General features: G+C 34.8%; 1 protein-coding gene across 2 annotated transcripts; it reads right to left on the bottom strand.

Moving 5' to 3' along the window:
• Nucleotides 1-725: 725 nt before the first annotated feature.
• LOC137406321 (uncharacterized) lies at nucleotides 726-17,753 on the bottom strand. 2 transcript variants are annotated; one of them, XM_068092884.1, is made up of 8 exons: nucleotides 17,719-17,753; nucleotides 16,930-17,036; nucleotides 10,712-10,765; nucleotides 10,363-10,428; nucleotides 9,465-9,579; nucleotides 6,746-6,873; nucleotides 4,962-5,099; nucleotides 726-1,054 (listed from the first exon to the last, which is right to left on the bottom strand). In XM_068092884.1, exons 2-8 carry the CDS (start codon nucleotides 17,018-17,020, stop codon nucleotides 1,005-1,007), a joined length of 642 nt encoding a protein of 213 aa, XP_067948985.1. In that variant the 5' UTR covers nucleotides 17,021-17,036; nucleotides 17,719-17,753; the 3' UTR covers nucleotides 726-1,004. The 2 variants fall into 2 exon arrangements, with proteins under 2 accessions (XP_067948985.1, XP_067948984.1); XM_068092883.1 differs by lacking the exon at nucleotides 17,719-17,753 and adding an exon at nucleotides 17,558-17,697.
• Nucleotides 17,754-19,463: the final 1,710 nt, after the last annotated feature.

Raw genomic sequence — 19,463 nt, 5'->3', positions numbered from 1 at the left:
CCTTTAACACTCAACTTACACCCACTCACAGGCTAGTCATCCCACATGCCAGACATCTATAAAAGAAAACAGCTCCAATGAATCAGCATTTCTATCTCCATCCCTCTTTCTTTTCGATGGCCTCCTTGGATGCTCTCTCCTCTGCCTGCTGAGGAGCCTCTCTTTTCCCGTTCCCCCCTCTCTAAAGCCTCCCTTTCTCTTCCATCTGCCTATGGAGCCTTTACCCTTTCCCTACCTATGTAGCCTCCTTCGCCATCATCTACTTCCCTATCCCAACTACTGAGCCTCTATATATAAGGACTGCCATGACTCTCATCTGATTATCGAAACTCGCAGTCGTATGGACATGGATGACAGTTCAAGTAAGGGTGTAACTTCTATTAGCCATTTTAACCTGCTGTCATTAATATTATTGTTTATAATTTTGTTAGTTGTGTATTATAATTGTTGAACTTGCAGAATATAGAATTAACTTTTACTGGTAAATATCAGTATTGCTTACAACAGCTCAACACCTTCACTTGTACCTGTACCAGTAATAATTAAATTAGTTCCCACAAGCTAAGCAAAAGTGAACAAATTAAACATAATCAAAATAGAACAATATGACAAGCAATTTCAACACTGATGTTGTGCGTGGATTCGGATTAGTTTTGCATAACATAATTTCTCCACTTCCACTCATAACACAGTAAACACAAGTTATGAATAGTAAAGCCCGAAAATGGTTTACACATAAAACATTGTATTCCGTGGCACAAACATAAATTTGTAGCATAAACAATATTTGCGTAGCGATGTTAATGCTACACAAACAGCAAACATTTACTGCTGATAGCATCAATTTGAGATAACTTGAGATGACTTACAATCACAAATATGAATCCGCTAGAGTACCAGAGAATGTCTATATTAAATAAGACAAAGACTACACAATATGGTAAATCTAAGAGCACAAATCCCTGGTAGGAAAAAGGTGATCTGTCCTGTACATGGGGTTAGATTCAGGTCTCTGCCCATTCATCCCCGTATTTGTTACTACCAGGAGCCATATCTGTAATAAAAATGAGAAGACAATTTAATCGTAGTAAAAGATGCGAAGTGAAGACCTCTATGGAATAGTAAACTTAATGTCAGCATTGTGACATTTTTCGAAGAAAACACAATCCTTAATTTATGAAAACATTTGCTACCATGCGAGCGTGCTATTTGAGCCAGCCCTAGCGTTGAAAAAACTTTAGCCCTAAAAAAATTGTTTGTTATATCACCTACAACGGGCAAGAATTTATAAATGCGGATAGCTTGATACATTTCAAGTTAAAAATAGTTCAAAAACTTGATTTGCATAACATTAAGATATCTGTCAGCAGTAAACGAACTTAATGGAAATTACCAGTGCGGAAATTAGCCAGGTTAAAAACATACTTAAAAATAGTACAAATCTTTCCAAAACAGACGTCAAATAATGGTTTTTTACTTCTACTAGCCCCAACATAATCTATATATATTTATCAAAGTCTGTGGATCTGTCATTACAGCTATAGCGCATGCTAATTATTTTACCGATGCAGCCACGTGTTACGATGCCCCTATTAAAAATATTTTTGTAAGGTTCGATTACTAAATCTGGGGTCAAGGCCAATTCTTCTCACACGGACAATTAACCTATATTGTCTCCATATTTATTATCTATCGCCATATATTTTAAAACTAGCTGTGTTACATGGCGTTGCCCGGGTATTAAAAATCAGCTTATAAACAATGAGAGGTAATGAGAGTCGCCTGTCACTTGCTATTAGCCTGGCACATTGCCAATGGAAAATTTTAGTAAGCTTACTAATGAGAGCCATTTGTCTCACGTTACGCAATCACCCTGCGTAGTACACAAAGCTGTTGGGTATTTGCTACCATTTAGCGACATATATCGGCTTGCAAATAAATCAATCTGTGGCCTAATGGGTACGGTGTCGGACTGGCGAATGGGAGAATTTGACATCAAATTTTCTTAGGTACGGATTCTTTATTCCAAGATTCTAATAGCTAGTCAGTATAATAATAGCTAATATAGCTAATAGCTATATTCCTGCTATTTTAATAGCAGGAATGACAGATAGATCCACAGACAACGACATATTTTGAGAAATTTATATATAGATATGTGCATCGCTGAACTTGCCATGGCGAGATATCTATTATAATAAAAACGATTTGTGAGATTTTTGTTAAAATTTTGAAGTTTACTAAAATACACACTACAACTTCCTTCATTCAAGTATGTGTTTAGTAAACTAAGATCATTCATGTTAGATTCAGCATTTATGTTACACATCTGTCTCGAAAGTAACAAGTCTCCACGTAGTATATTGTAATGTTATATTATCTTGGAGATCATAACCATAAAATACCTCTAGTTACTAAAGTTAACGTGTATTTTGGTACTATTTTTTGATGATGATGATTTTTACCACGAGGTGATTACATTAGATAATGACTATGGGTTGCTATACCTATGTTTGTCTATAGCCTACAATATTTTCCCATGCTAACGCTGGCATGCAAAAATTGGCATGCCAATTTTTGCATGCCAACACTGAAACGAACTGAAGTCATAATTGTATACCAAATAATTTTTATTGCAACCAAAATAGACTATATTAAGCTATTACTCTTTAATTAATTCACATTTATATACCTTTACATTTTTATTTTCACTTATAATTTATTTCAACAAAACACTTCTTTCAAGTTATAAAATTTTAAACTTACAGTTGTTTGAAAACCTTTATAGTTGTTTTATTTATCCCACAACCAAACGAACGGATGCGAAGTTTGGGAGTTTTTATGATAAATGCATGTGCACACAACTTACGAAAATTATTCATCAACAATGAGACGAACCCTTGTATCAAAATTTCATCAACAAATTTAACCATCGTTTTGTAGATTAGTTAAAGTATAATAATGATACAAAACACATACATACCTATTTAAATATGTTACCAAGTCTTTGTAAATTATCGAAATTCTCTAAAAACTTACCCATCTGATCGGATTATACACAAATAGACAGATTTATTTGGACGAAAATCGTCACAAAATGCTTGAAAAGCTTGGTTTAATAAAAGTTAAGACCGGAAATTGAAACGTCGGGCGACAGAGAATAGAACGATTAAATTGTACGCATTTCGCGAAAAAATAACGTGCACATTTCACCAGTCTATGGCATTGTCGACGGTTTCTGTAATTAATGTAGGAGTACTGAAATCGTTTCATCTTTGCCGATTTCAAATTGACATTTTAGACACTTGAGTACTTAGGTATTCTAACTGATGTTCAACGCAGTGTAAGTAAAGGAAATGACGATATTTTTTCTAACGATTCTTATGAGATTATTACAATATTTAATTATAAGTTTGGATGACTACAGAACAATGACTACGTAGTACAGATTTTCTAAAAATCTATATAAATATCACAACTTCTTGATATCGCTAACTATGACATTTTTAAATGTAAACAAAATTGTGCATTGGTTTTATATTATTACTATATTTATAATATTGATTATTCTAATAATATCAGTGCATTTTACTTCTGATATTGGCCAATATTGCATTTCTCCTTTTGCAGGGGGAGAGATATAAACATATAATCTTTTCCTTTCATTATTGCTCACTGTTGTATATAATAACATCCACACCCAGAACATTACAGCTACCATTGCAGTTATCCTATTGCACAGCAGTGCCATTTGACTGCTAATATTGCATTTCTCAACCATCAGTACCCTTTCTTTTTTCCAATATCACTTTGGTCGTGGGCTGTACGACAGTGGAATTTCTAGTTTTTAATATAGTTGTCCTGCACAAAACCTTTTCTTCATGATACGAAGTTTGAATGTTACAGTTGTTTGACAAAGTTTTAAAACCTTTACAGTTGTTTCTATTTCCTCTCTTAATTTATTTCAACTACACAAAACACTTCTTATAATATGTAGTTTGAAAGTTAGAAAGGCAAATGTTGTTATTTATGCTAAATACAAATCAATTTTCTGTCCAAAGATCTTTTTATTACCTGGGTACCGCCGGGTAGCACAGCTAATTAAACTCTAAATGTAATAAAAACAGTTTAGATAATTTAATGTCATTTTAGGTGTTTTAACCAAATTTTTTAATTTGGAAAAAAACATTAAAACAGGTTTACAACAATTTGTGTGAAAGGTTAGTATGTTACTAATACTCAATGAGTTCTACTCTATGCAAACATAAAAACAAATTTTTATAAAAAAAGGGTGAGCAATGTATCAAAAATGATAGATTTTTGCAAACACTGGTGAAACAATCTATTGCAACTAAAAGCTTGAGTTTTGCTAAAACAGTAAATCTCCAAGTTTAAAAACTAAATGGTGGCCACATATGATCAATTGCTTATAAAAGAGAACCCACTAAATTTTTTTACAAAATTTTTGACGGGTATGGAGAACTGCTACGAAAAGAGACTTGTCAACACTTTTCTACCATCTCAGATTTGTAGCCTTCATATAGCCATAACTTATCGCAGAAGCTTCATTAGATTTAACATGAATAATGGCGACAATTTTTATTACTGCTATTATTATAACTGTTATTATTATTGTTATTACTGCAGGTAGAGTGGGCATCAATTCTGACAAAGTTCTAAGTTTTTTATTTACTTTGTAGACAAAAAGCAAAAGACATGTCAGGAGTAAACAACTCCAAAATAGCCAACTGAAAATACAGTTTAGGTTGAAATGCACAAGTTTTCAAACTAGATCAATACTAAACAAGATGGTTTGTAAGCAGATCAAACAATTTTAAAGAAAAAACTCCTGTTACCAGCGTAAGTTTAACATATGCTGTTTATTTTATTTACATCGTAACAAGATAATGGGAACAACAGGAGGATGACTTGATTAGATTGACAACAAACAGCATGTGTACCTTTAGATTTCTTAGGGAATTCAGTGGGCTGGCTATAAGGAAGGGGTTGCCTTGGTTGAATAGGTTGCTGCCTCGCGCTGCCGTCCGAATCCATTCTACTTTTCCTTCTCAAGTCATCATATGTGAGTGACTGACGAGCTGTAAAATACGGCCTCTCAGTCATGTCTCAAATTACATACTTCACAGTTGAATTTTATGATTACCGCTGAAGCTTCATGCACAGCGCCATCTTAAAGCTTTACCGCTTTATGATGGTGCTGAAGCTATGCCGCCATTGTGCAAGGATAGCGTCACAAGATGGATCCAGAAGCTTCTACATCCTCCGGCGCAAGTTTTGTGATAGACAGACATTGGTGAGACTAATATTTTCTGTGATTTGTCTACAACCAGTGTTCATGTACGTATGTGAACCCTGTGATATATGTTCTATGCCTATAGAACACATTATGCTCAAACCAGCTCGTACCCTATCATTGGTTCATGGCTGTGTGTTGAACCAATAAAGAGCTCGTTAACCGCAATCATAATTTGTGTGTTTCACAATGCTTTTCTGTAAAAGTATGGGCACGCATGCCAATTTTTTCGGTGGTTCTGAGGTCTGACTGAAATCTCGAAATGAACGAAAAACACAGAACTATTAAGCCGAAATTAACAGAATTGTCGGAGCTGTGCGTGCATACCGAAACCATTGACGAAACGCTTTTAATCAGCTAAACAAATTATTAGCGAGCAAGATTCTAGCAACTTTTGCAATTTATAGTCTGAGGCACATAACGCGACACGCAAGAAAAATACTAACGAGATTTGCCATAATAAATACCATGCAACTGACTTGATTGCGCTAAAGATAGCAACTCTATAACGGAACTCTTGCTGCTAAAAATGAAATTGCTATTATTAAAAAAGAAACGATTTGTAGCCATGGTGTCCGAACGATAAAGCACCAACAATAGCGCAATCTAGGCAGTTGCATCGTATGTACTACGTTGAACTGCGCTAGTACTTTTATTGTGTACCGTAATACATGTCTTGGACTATACCAATTGCAAAAGCTGCTAACATCTCACTCGCTAATAATTTGTTTAGCCAATTAGTTGCATTTAGTCCACGATTTCAGTGTGCACGCAACGGTCTGACAATTCTGTAAATTTCGGCTGAATAATTCTGTGTTTTTCGTTCATTTTGTGATTGCGGTCAGAAACAACAAAAGAATCGGCGCGTGTGGCCCGTACCTTAACTGTGGAACTTGATTAATTGTCAATGAGTCTAAACAGAATGAGGCGATGCACTAAGATAGAACACTTAAAGATGATCTTACACAAAGTTTTACTAGATTTTATCAGAAAGTATCGGTATTTTTCTATCATTTGTGATTATTTTTCATGTTTGAATTGATCTGATTGCCAGGATGCTTCAAGATCAAAATCATCAAAACTTGATCGCGGTTAAAACGCTCATATGAAAAATACATGCTGAAATGACATCACTAGATGCACAGCTGCCTGTATCTCTTGTTATTGATATCAGCTATTGTGTTCAAGTCACTGCGTTATGCGCCTCTATTCTGTCGGTCTCTTTGCCAAAGTGCAACTACAGACTTAATTTCGCTTGAATCTGGGCATTTTAACCGCAATCAGGTTTTGTTGATTTTAATCTTGAAACAACCTGACAGTCAGATCACCTCAAACATAAAAATAGTCGCAAATGATAGAAAAATACCGATACTTTCTGATAAAATTTACCAAAATGTTGTGCAAATTTATTTTTAAGGAGAGAAAACTTACGAGGAAGTTCGTCAGTTCTAGGGTTTAGCACCGAGTCGAGAACGTGCTTCTCATTTTGAACAGAGATGTCTGCACCATCATTAGAGGTGGAGGAAAATGGAGGAGTTATTGGTGCTTCCATAGGTTGGCTGTAATGTACACCAACACCAATTACTTCAACGGTTCGTAACCAAGTGTAAAGTACAAGCAGCACATGTTAATGCTAGAGACAGGCAACAGAGCAGCTTCTAGAAGATTAGGCGTTATATTTTGACCCCTAATAGCAACAAGTCATATATTAATTTACTAGTTCCTAAATATAAAATTTATGTGATGTATTACGTAAAATTAGAACAAATATGTCTCATGACATCATAGACCTATTAACTATAAGTATAGTTAATAGGTCTATGCATGACATATAAAATAATTTCCAGTATGACATCCAAAGAACATCCAAGCATTCCAGTTTTAGCAATCAATAAGCAGTGTAATATAGAGTACAGTGCGCCCTCGGATTATGATGACCCTTTATACGATTTGGCAGTCCTACAATGTAGAACACTATGTTTTTCGTTCTCTCCATACAAAATATTTTTCGCCATACGATATCAACGAAACTTATGCCCGAAATTCAAACTTGGCCATCGGTGTGCTGAATACGGAATAACAAATATGCCGACATTCTATTCGCCGAAATCCAATGCATAAAAGAAATACAATGCTCGGTATCTCTCGTTTCGGCGTTATTAGTTAATTAGTTATTGTGAAAACAAAACCGGAAACAGAAAGGTGATAAAATTTTAGCCAATGAAAAAGTTGAAGATCAGTAAAATAGCTATAAATACATACTAAAACTAGCATTATTGTATGTGTTTAGTAAGCTAAATTCATAAATGTTATTTGTCTGCCTCGTCACAGTATGTACTGCACATGGTACATTGTAACGTTACATTTTATTGCAGATCATAACCAATAAATACACTAAGGTTACTGTACGTAGCTATAGTTACTAAGGTTAACATATTATTTTGTTATTAATTTTTAATATGTGCAGTATATATACAAAACTTAGATGATTTTCACCAGGGAGTGTTTGCATTAGATATTTACTATGGGTTTCCATACCCCTCTCTACAAAGCTTATGCCTTGTAATGCCAACACTAGAACGAATTAAAATCGTATGGCGAGTGTCCAATTTAGTATAAAAAGGTGTTTTAAATCTTCAAATTAAGTTTCCAACCAGAGTTCAAAAAACTAGTCTCGGTGACCATAGAAATAAACGAAGGAAGATGGCAATCCTTCTCTCAGAATTCACACAATAAATAGCAGAAAAGTATAAAAAACATCTATTTTTTCTTAAAGTTTTAATAGTTACAGTGAAATGAAAAGTGACGCAAAGAAAAAAGCTTGAAACTAATAAGAATAAAGCTACCCAAATAAAACAATAAAAATTCAAAATAAAAATTATATAAATAATTTATGTAATTGTTAGTTTCCAGTTTTTTCATGTTACATTAGCTCATATTTCTATCAAAATCTCTACGCATGTTTGTCTCCTGTATCATCAATATTATACCTTAATTCTTCAATGTGACATTCAAAACTCTCTTCATATATTAGCATCTTATGCATTTAGTTTCCTTATTTATTTTGTTTAGTCTCCTAAACAAAATTTGTTTGTTTAATTTCCATTTTTGTGTAGTTTTATATAATACAACTAATCCTCAATCCCTAACCCTAAAAACTAATCATCAATCCCTAATCCTCACAACTAATCCTCAATCCCTAACCCTCACAACTAATCCTCAATCCCTAACCCTCACAACTAATCCTCAATCCCTAACCCTCGCAACTAATCCTCAATCCCTAACCCTCGCAACTAATCCTCAATCCCTAACCCTCGCAACTAATCCTCAATCCCTAACCCTCACAACTAATCCTCAATCCCTAACCCTCACAACTAATCCTCAATCCCTAACCCTCACAACTAATCCTCAATCCCTAACCCTCACAACTAATCCTCAATCCCTAATATCTCACAACATCTGCTTAAGATACTTATATTTGCTTGAATTCTATCACGGTAACTGAGAATAACTCCAAGTTGCATGCTTAGAAACTCTTTCTCGAAACGACCCACTTGATTCTATGATTTAGCGACGCCATAAACGCTTCCTCCGATACCTGATGCAAACCCAACTGATAGTAGCAAGTACTAGAAACCATACCAAATTTTATATGGTCTAAAAATAATGCTGACCACCACTACACTTTTTAAGTCATAATACATCAGCCCAGTCCACAGCCCTGTAGTGGCAACTAGCTGTGTTCAGGAATTGTCTTATAATGAAGGGTATTTAGTATGATCGCTGTTTACCCTAAATGTGGATTGAGTTTAGGATCCCTCAAGAAGGGAATTAGCCCTACCATACTACGAGCGTGGTAAATAGTAGATATAAGTAAGTATAAATATTATAGTAGATATAAGTAGATATACTACTATATATATAGTAGTATATCTACTTATATAGAGCTTTGCCATTCTTATCATACCATATACCATAGATTTCTCTTTATGTAAAACAAAAATTATTTCATTCTTTTATTAAATTAGGAGACTAAAAAAACTGCCTGTATCATATTGGAAAAAAAGACATCTCGGGAGAGTAAATGATAGAAGGTAACATAGAAAAGTCTTCATACATTGAGAGGATGAGTGGAAGACAATGAACTCACTTCCCCTGCCTCTGCCGGACCATTCGGCTGTAGTTACCATCTATTTGCATCAGCTTTCTTCCGATTTTGCTTGCCACAATTGTTGATGCAAGGCCAAGGCTGAGAAAAAATGCCACTAAAATGAATAATATAAATAAATAATCAATGTAACTAAATTAACTATGAAATTAAATTAAACAATCGCTACAACTTTGTCTTTTTATAAGCTGACCTATCCAGAGGATGTACAAACATATCGTCAGTCATTTTAACAATGACTGCCTCGTGGTTTAGCCTTTATCCCTGAATTCTTTGCAGCTCCATTTGCCGCCTTATCTTGCCATTTGTTTGTGTTTAGGTTCCTCCACTTCCTGTTATGCCTAGCTACATCTTTGTATCTTACTCTGGTCTTGCTCCATAGGTTCCTCCAATTTCTGTTATGCTTAGCTACATCTTTGTATCTTACTCTGGTCCTGCTCCATAGGTTCCTCCACATCCTGTTATGCTTAGCTACATCTTTGTATCTTACTCTGGTCCTGCTCCATTTCCTCTTTCTTTCGTAAAGTTTCGAGTACAGTGAACCATATCTGATCACTTTTGTTACCAACAAAAATGATAACAATAACTGATTGATAACATTAACCAAAACAATAAAACTTGCCATTTCATCGTTTATTAGATGTCGCAAAAATGAATATTTGTATGTTTGTATGTACAAGCAAATAGAACGGTTATAAAAGAAAAACGCATAACCACAAACTATAAAAAGTGTTTCATCATCAAATTTATAACTTTTACCACAATAGGAGACAAGAGAATAAACGAGGGCAACATAAGTAAGGCGATAGGACATAATTAGAAAACTGCTAAAAAGCTGACAAGCAAAAGCTCACTTCCTTGGACATAAATATCTACTTACCGGTACATCTAGGAACATATGCTAAAATTGCAGGACCACCTTCAGCGCCAGACTTCTTCAATATTCCTGAAAGGTAGTGGTTAAATTAATCAGTGCATCACCCAGTCTAGTCTCTGTCTGTATGATGCAACATACGTGCATAAAAGATCTGTCTAGTGTAACCTGTCTTTGTGGTTCAGCGTACTTGTATGAGAGCATCAGAGTGAGTTATCAGCAATGTATTTGCTTGACTATCACAAACGATTGCAAATGCAAACAGAAAATATTAAGATAATAAAATGCCTAGTTGTAATTTTCGATTAGAATGCAATAACCTCAAACACCAATGTAGATATTCTGTTAGACATACCTCTTTTCATTAACATATATGTTCCATAAGTGCTCCCAAATGTAAGTGGCAGTTCTACAAAATAGATATAACAGGAAGTTAAGATAACAAAAGTAAAAGAAGCAAAGATAACGTAAACAGTTACTATTCTACCACAATGAGAAGAGCACACTTGTCGATAGCTAATTTTATAATCATGCCAGCTGACTTAGTCTCTAACTGAAACTTTCCAACTATGAATAAATGTCAACGCTTTCTAGGTACGAGATCACGGTGTTCATCTATTGAATACTTCTTCGTGTTGATCGACCAACGATGCAGTAACACCTCCTTAAAGAACACATTACTATCTAATTGTGATCAAACCTTGTCTCAACACACCTTATTATAAACATTTTTGTCTAACTTGTCCAAAAACAAACATTTTGGGGATCAATGTCGACGACTATCTGCTAAACTTCCTGGCCAATCTTCAATATAATAAGAGCCGTGTCTGTTCTTCCGAAAAATCGACTCATATCGCAAAAAAAACAAGATTACATGGTAGGGGATTCAAACTTCCGACCTTCAGCTTGGTGGATCAACCCATCAACACCTGTTTCAAACAATCACCCTCTACCATTCAAGAATAATTACGCAAATAGTAATTTGTTGTGCGTTATTGGTGCACCTGCCAATCTCTTACAGCACACCAGACTGCCAGGGTACTTGTCTTAACCATATTAAGAGCCATGTGCATTTGTTCGAAGCCACGATTCGATGTTCGGAAAAAGGATTGCATCATACGGGATTCAAACTCGTGACGTTCAGCTTGGTAGGCCAACACTCCAACACCTGTGCCAATGAACTGCCTTGCGCATTCAGGAATAATTGTTCAGTTAGTAATTACAACTACCGATCTGTCACATCACACATAATAATAACATTGTAATATAATTGTTTTCTCTTCCTGCCACTAACTGGTTAAACGGTCAACACCTCAAGTAGCTAGCTAACTGTCAAAGAGTTTACTAAAACAGGTTTTCTATTCAAAACTATTTCACTTTATAAAACACCCTGCTGCCCACACAACTACGTGCATGTCACATGGGACACATGGGACTGTTGTTCATCATGAAAGATAGTGGTACAAATCAGCATAATAACAATGGTACACTCCAAATATTGTTACGGTTTTGTTATATTTTACTACCCTACAGGATGAAAATATTTGATGGATTTAATAATTCGCGATTTCGCAAACAGTCAATTCCACGAATTATTAAATTTCACGAATAATTAGTTCTATTCTTAAACACAAGGGAGAATAACTACTGCCTTAAATTAAAAACTAGCTGCTAGGCAGAACTCAACGTAGCTGAGTTCCAAACTTTTTTTAAATCATCGCCGGGGCTTCGAGTTAACCCCATTGCCAATGCATTACACTTCTTTACAAAATTATTCAAGGTTTTTACAAGTTATTCAGTATGGCGATGTTTTTTTGTACTTCGTACAAAAAAGGAAGTACAAAAACATGTACTTTCGTTCGTGTTTTTGTACTTCCTTTACACTTGTTAATATTTTTCTTTTGTGTTTACTGCAGATTGAGAATGAAACAGAACCTATTCCGATTACGAAAACTAGAGACAAGTAAAAATATTCACCAAAGCAGGAATATTGGCAGAGAAGCAACCAGTCAACCTAGACCCCTTCATCAACAACAACTCTTTGATATCGCTGCAGCAAACATGATTGTATTATATATATTCATATGTGGAAATATATATATTCAAATAAATATGTATATATATATTTTATATATAGATATTTTTTAAGGATGTTTAGAGATATTTATATAGAGATATTTTTATCTATAGATATATTACCATATAATTTATTACAAATTAAATATTTCAAATACAAATACAATTTTACAAACGATGAATAGAGTAAATATAAACAGTTTGGCTTATATAGCGGTTGTTTGGCAATAAAATTAAACTGATACTCTTGATAAGTAAATACTAGCGTGTAATGGTGCTCTCTGACTAGCTATTTTGGTAATAGCAGCTCTATATCACTGTCACTGTTTTGGGTCGATGTTAAATGTGATTCTATCGCTACTACATGGCTGGTAAGTCAGTTGTCATCAGAACTCTCCTCGTGGCTTACTATTGCAACGTTCTGCTGGTTGGTAAAAAAATTGTGAACGTAAAGGCGTTTTTGTTCCTTTTTTAGAACAGATATATTCTCCTCGTTAGCAGCTGCAGTCACTTCTATCTCAATTTCAAGATTTCCCGGAATGATTGGTGACCTTCTAGGAATGACATCCACCACCCTTGCAGCCATTATGCCTCCGTGTATGATGAAAAAGCTGCTTACTCTACTTATTTCATGGAGTAGATGACCAACCGTCGCACAGTCTGCGTTTACTACCTGTACTGCAAATGGGTCGTACAGATTATTGGGCTCTCTCTCTGATATTAAAACAAATAACGGAGCGGTAGGTATGGAAAAATAAATATTGCGTTTTACCAAAGAACCAAAGTAAAATTCAATTATTAATTTAGTAAATGGTTTTGAAAAACTCATTACTTACCACAAGTTATGGTTCATTAAAGATGTGGTTGCGTCAAAAAGGTCGATTTAATGAAATTAAGACCAATAAAAGGTTAAGACATCAGCTACAATTTGATGTCATTTTTGTGTTTGTAGACTAACCCTGTCCAGAGATATATGTTTGAATGAGGCCATCTTTTAAAAAGCTCACATTCCAGCAGGTGCTTCATTCGTGACGTAACTAGTTATACATCTGAAAAAAGTCCACGAGCAATAAATATAAGATCGCTTCATTAGCCAATCATAAGCACGAAATTTTTTATATAGGTCGTAATAAATGTTATCAGTCGTAAAACGCGTTGTCTGTGATCTCAAATTTAGAGATTTTACTCTATTATTAAATCGCGTGGACGTCGATATTTACTAAATTAATTAACATTGTTACTTAATGAATTACTCGATCGACACGTTTTATTGACCAACAACAGAATTGTAAAAATTACTGTAAAGTTACTGCGGAGGTGACTGAGTTTTCTGAGCATCAGGTGGTTAAAGTGCTACAGAGGAAGATAGGAGAATGAAGGTAAATTTATCTTTTACTTCGAGTCTCCAATAGATATACTGTTGTGCTTACATTCAGATTATCTTTTCCTGTTTGAGACTATTATGTAATTTCCTGTGCGCGTGCGAGATACGTATGCGCAGTGAGTTCTTGACGGCTTCTTTTTAATCCATAGCATCTAGCAATACAATGGCTTAGATTGATGAATATACTAAAGGTAATAATTTTAGTACTCATTAATACATGTACTAATTAATATAGAATTATAACTTTTTGCTATCACCAATCATCGTTTTATAAGTTTTTATCGTTTCACTTAGCTATATTTGCTTCAAACTTTCCTTGGCAGTTTTAGCTAGTAAATTAGATTTATGATTTGACTTTACATGTTCACTTCTCACTTGTAGAAAGTGAAGAAAATCTATTGATCAATGCACATCTTTAACTTCTAGAACCAAATCTTCGAACCGTTGGCTTGGCGTACTTATGCTTTTGCCAAACATTTATTCATTTTTAAAATTACACTCGCAATCTATCTAACTTCCAATTTCAAAGCTTTCAGTAGATACACATTAGAATGAGATATCTATGAATGACATATATTTATTGCATTTGTTTTATTTATTACAGTATGTTTATGTGGTCCCACCAGCCGAAGCAGCTTTGTCAGTGTGGAAACCGCCATAAATGGGAAACAGACTTGAATGTGTGTTGCATAAACCATGATGTTTTGTTTGAGTTTGCTGCAGTAGATGAATTTGTCTTATTGTATGAGCTGAAACCATATGAGTGGCCACGACTTGGATGGATATTTTTAATAAAAGCTTTATGGCGGGATGAAAATTTTTTGCGTGTAAAAATTATATAATAAAATAATATTGTGGAAGATAATGCAAAACATGATTTGCAGAACATTAAACACATCATAGCCCAGTTGACACCTGTGCTGAAATCTTGTCTGATCGATGGATTTATGAAGTGCAATCAGAGCTGCATGGACAGGCACTTTTGCATAGCTCGACCATTTGTTTAGTACTTGAATCAACGAATCAAATGTGATCAGTGAATTTTTTCTACAAATTGATACCGATAGTGACTCAATAATGTTGACAGTCGACTACACAATGTACATGACTTAAGGGATGTAGTTGGTTTCGCCAAATATTCTTTTCTAAGACGCAGCTTGCTTATTTTACTTAGTAAAAAACTAGTTTTCGGTGTGGGCAATAATATACCGCCTCCCCCCCCCCCAAGGAGAGGCAACGGTCATCATGTAGGTGGGGCTTTTTGGGGCCCGTATATCATTAGTGTGGGTAGCGACGGAACTGTGCCAATACAAAAACTTTATTCTACATAGTTTGCTTGACATGATTATCGTAGACCGGTAGAATTGGTAATCGGTACTAAGATGTTTACACAGCATTTAGAAGAAGCTAATATGACAAGTTTTTAATTTTCCTTGTTTGAGGCGTTTGAGACATTGGTAATAATGTATCTGTAGCTGGATTTAAAATTTTATTCTAGCCAACACGAGCAAGTACAAGATAAAATATATGCCAATAGTGCCGCCTAAGACTAGAATTTTATCGCAATAGCCGATGTAAATACGAGAGATAGAGACAGGTTGTATCACGCGTTACATCATTTTGGGCAAATCTGGGCATGTTTTTTGGCCTGAGCGTTTTTACCACCATCAATTTTTTGGATTGTAGTTTTCAAATATCTCAACAATGAGATTGCCCAATACAACAAACAACATATCAACTGATAGACAAAGAAAAATATTTTTATTTAAAATCAACTCACATTTGAAGCAGCCACATCTTTAAAGGCCTGCCAATCGATGAATATTCGCGAAAATCTCCAAACGCAGCAAGAAATTTATAGCTGAGCATGATCGACTCGTAGTTGTCAGCTTAATAGAAACCTAAACGAGTGGTATACGTATGTGAAGGGTTAACTCTATTGCTAGCCACAATAACTCTTAACTAGCCATAATAACTCAATTAACTCTTAATAAAGAATGATTGTGTTAATCAGCATATAAACTAGTCCGCGAATATGCATGAAAAAGGCAATTTGCCCAAAAAAACTTAACTCCGCGAATATATTAATTCTGTAGGGTAATTGAAAGATAATTGTTTCATGGATGAATTATAATAAACTTGCTAAAACCTTATTTTTCCCATTTGTTAATCACTTTTCAAAGTCATCAAGTTAAAAAAAAAACTATGAAAATTACACAGCAGTAGAGAATGCATGCAGCATGTTTCATGTAATTCTCAATGTTTTACCTACAAGGTCAGCAAGAAAACACTCAACTGCTTGCAACCAGGGACTCATATTTACAACCTTCTTATCGCGCATGTAACAGCATACTCCAGTGTCTACCAATAAGCAACTGTGGTCACTAGTGTTTGTAGTTGGTGAATAAGTAAGTAAGATTATGCTCACCCCAACTCATGAGCAACAGGATGTTTCAGAAAAAACTGAGTGAAAGTTTACAAAAACGAATCAAAGACCAAAAATATTTTCTCTTCTTGCCAGAGAAAACTTTTATAATCCAGCTGAGTTAGTTATTCTGCTATATTGGAGAAAATCTTGTCAAATTACAACATATTCCAATAAAAAGCCTATATTTGCAGGCAAGATAAAATAAACAGCAAATGAATAGAGTTAAGTACCATCTCTCGTGGCCCGCAATAGCACCACAGACAAAACTACGAAGCGCACTGCAGAACCCACCAAGCACAGGGACATCAGGCAAACCCGAGACATGCCCACAGAACTGAACAGCATGTTCCCAATCATTATGTGGCACTATCATTAATGTCATCCCTCTTTGCACACTCATGCAAGTACACAAACTCGATACCATACTTGAGTTGTGGCAGTATAAATTTGTACTTTTATTATACCATTCATTTAGTATTCAACTATCTAGTGAAGTACTGTCAGTCACTTGTTGCATCAACACTCAAGATTTAGGTTGGATCCAGGAAGGTAGTTCCTGTAAAAGGAAGAAGGTTGGTGATGCATGCCTTTCCAGCCTCGCGAGCCTATCCCTATCAACCAGCTAAATCCAGTGAGCCCTGCTATCCAGCTAAAAATATAAAAAGGCTGTGTGAAAAGTGCTTACGAGTTGTAAAGAAGCCTCGCCGTTGTTCTTGCTTTATAATATTCAGCTCCTCTGGAGTAAGCTCTAATTTGTGTTGTTGTCCTTCCGCCATTACATAGACTCCAGATCTAGCGATAGAAACATTATATAGACTCCTGGTCTAGCGATAGAAACGTTACATAGACTTCAGATCTAGCAATAGAAACATTACATAGACTCCTGGTCTAGCAATAGAAAATATAGTCCATTGGAGCGAAAGAAACGTTATGAAACTCTCTGATTGTTACATATTTTTGTAGCTCAAGCATTTGCAATCATAAACAAGTAAAATGTTAAGTCATAGAGGTTAAATGCTACAAAAGAAGTGTCAATAGTGACAAAAACTTAATGTGTCCCAAGACTTTTGGCCATCATTGTATATTATTGATATGCTAGAATTGAATGTTTGTAGCCTGAGTACATCCGCAATTATGCTCGGCTTCCTTAACATAAACATTTATTCCACACTTTTAAACAAGAAAGAAGAAACATATACATCATATGGTTCAATGACCGTTCTTAAAGAGTTCTGCTTTTTTTTAAATCTATACGCTACTTGCATAGAAAAATCAACAATACAACAATCAAAATTTAAGGAATTGTAACGCACCAAGTCATATACGCGAGTCAATAACAACTATGTGAAGCAACTGAATTACTTGGACAATTCTAGTTAAAATAACTAGCTGCGCCTAGTCTTTGTAGCATGCATCTTTAGGTCAACGATAGAAAAAATAAACCCATTTCTTTCGATGATTTTGTTAAACGTACCTTGATGCGGCCTAACCGGTGAATCTTGTTCGAACAAGCCGCCATTTAGTAACTTTTGCCTGCCATGTTGCTCGCTCCGCCAAATACGCTAACATTTCGCCACGTTTGTATAGTGGAGACAATTTCAGGTTAGCAATCATGGAACAAACTGACCTTGTACATGCATCGATCGTATGCAACAAAAATTAACGTCACCAAAACGATTGTTTAAAACATACATGTATCTTGGAAAGACGTATTTTTGTTTGGTTTGATTAGTTTCATATACAATAATGCACTGCAACTATAGCTTAATAATGTTAACAATCAATTTAAAAGTCATTGTTGTGAACACATCTTGTTGCTATTGTCATGTGTTTCGCCTGTATTGACAATCATTAATGAAAACACTATTACAATTATTTAAAATAATCTCAAACAATGACATTTTGTGTATTATCATCACTTGATATTCAACTATGCCTAAACACGACACCAATGCTTTCTGTACGTGTTTGAACTATAAGTATTTCATTAAATTTGAGATATAGATTATTGAGCAAAACTTGACACGATTTGAACACTTTATGCATAGTATATTTGAATATAATAGTTGTATGATTGTCTTCATTAGGATAGTGCATAGTAGTTGGTTAATGTAACCCTTAATATCCTGTCGATACTCTGGTAACTGTTCTTCGTCTTGTAGCACAGTGTTCTGTATTGTATAGCCGAATCTTGGTAAAAATTTGTTCTGAATGAGCAGCAGTTTTTTAATGATCATTTAAACTTTTTGGTTTCATTGAGTTTTTTCAAATCTGCTTAATTTTTGGTGACTTGGTGGTTCTTGAGAGTCTCAGTTGTTGGAGGTTTAGCTGACCCTGGAAGCTACATGTATGTCACCATGGAGTGAGGTGCATCTTCATATTGTGTCAGGCTAAAACCTTTACCAGCCAAAAGAATACATTGTGGAGTCAGCTCTTTTCTTGTTGCAAGGTATCTGCATAGCAAAATTTAGGCTTCTGTACATGCTATTGGATTTCAGTGCAAGGTTTTCTACACCTCTTGAGTGGTGAAATTCAATTACATCGTTGGTGTTAACCATTTTGTGTGAAGGTAAGGATACAAATTGTCTTGCTATTCTTAACAAGCCTCTGTCCCTTGATGACTTTTCCTTTTAATATTACAAATTAGTTCAATTATTGAGTAAACCCTTATGCAAAACTTTTTCTAAACATATTTTTAGGTGTCTGGAGTACCTCTGAGGTTTAGAAATGATACGAAGCTCACTGATGTGTTGTTGATAAACAACAGTTTTAATTTCATCTCATATGTAATCTTTGTATTTGAGTAGCATAAGGCTTAGCAATATATATATATATATATATATATATATATATATATATATGTATATATATATACATATATATATATCCAGTCATTAACAAAAGTTTGAGACCCTCAGTAAATCAATGCATATTATTGGTTTTATAGCAGTATATGTGGTTTTATTTAAACTTGTGATTAAACAATATAGTTACATACTGAAAAATTTTTTACTAATGCAGTTTTAAAGTTCATTAAAAGCGTAGCACAATACTTTTGAGTCTTTACTGTCAGTATTTGGTGTGTCCACCATTATTGGCGATTATCGCCTCAAGTCGCTTCGGCATACTTTCTATCAGCTTTCTGCAGTATTCTGCGGTGATCTCAGTGCACGGTGCACCAAACACTCTTTATAACCTGTACAAATTCTGCAATACTTG

Source organism: Watersipora subatra, chromosome 10 (genome assembly GCF_963576615.1).
Source record: "Watersipora subatra chromosome 10, tzWatSuba1.1, whole genome shotgun sequence".
NCBI classification, from domain to species: domain Eukaryota; kingdom Metazoa; phylum Bryozoa; class Gymnolaemata; order Cheilostomatida; family Watersiporidae; genus Watersipora; species Watersipora subatra.
The sequence above is the reverse complement of the archived record's forward strand: the minus strand, read 5'-3'. Positions and strand labels throughout refer to the sequence as shown.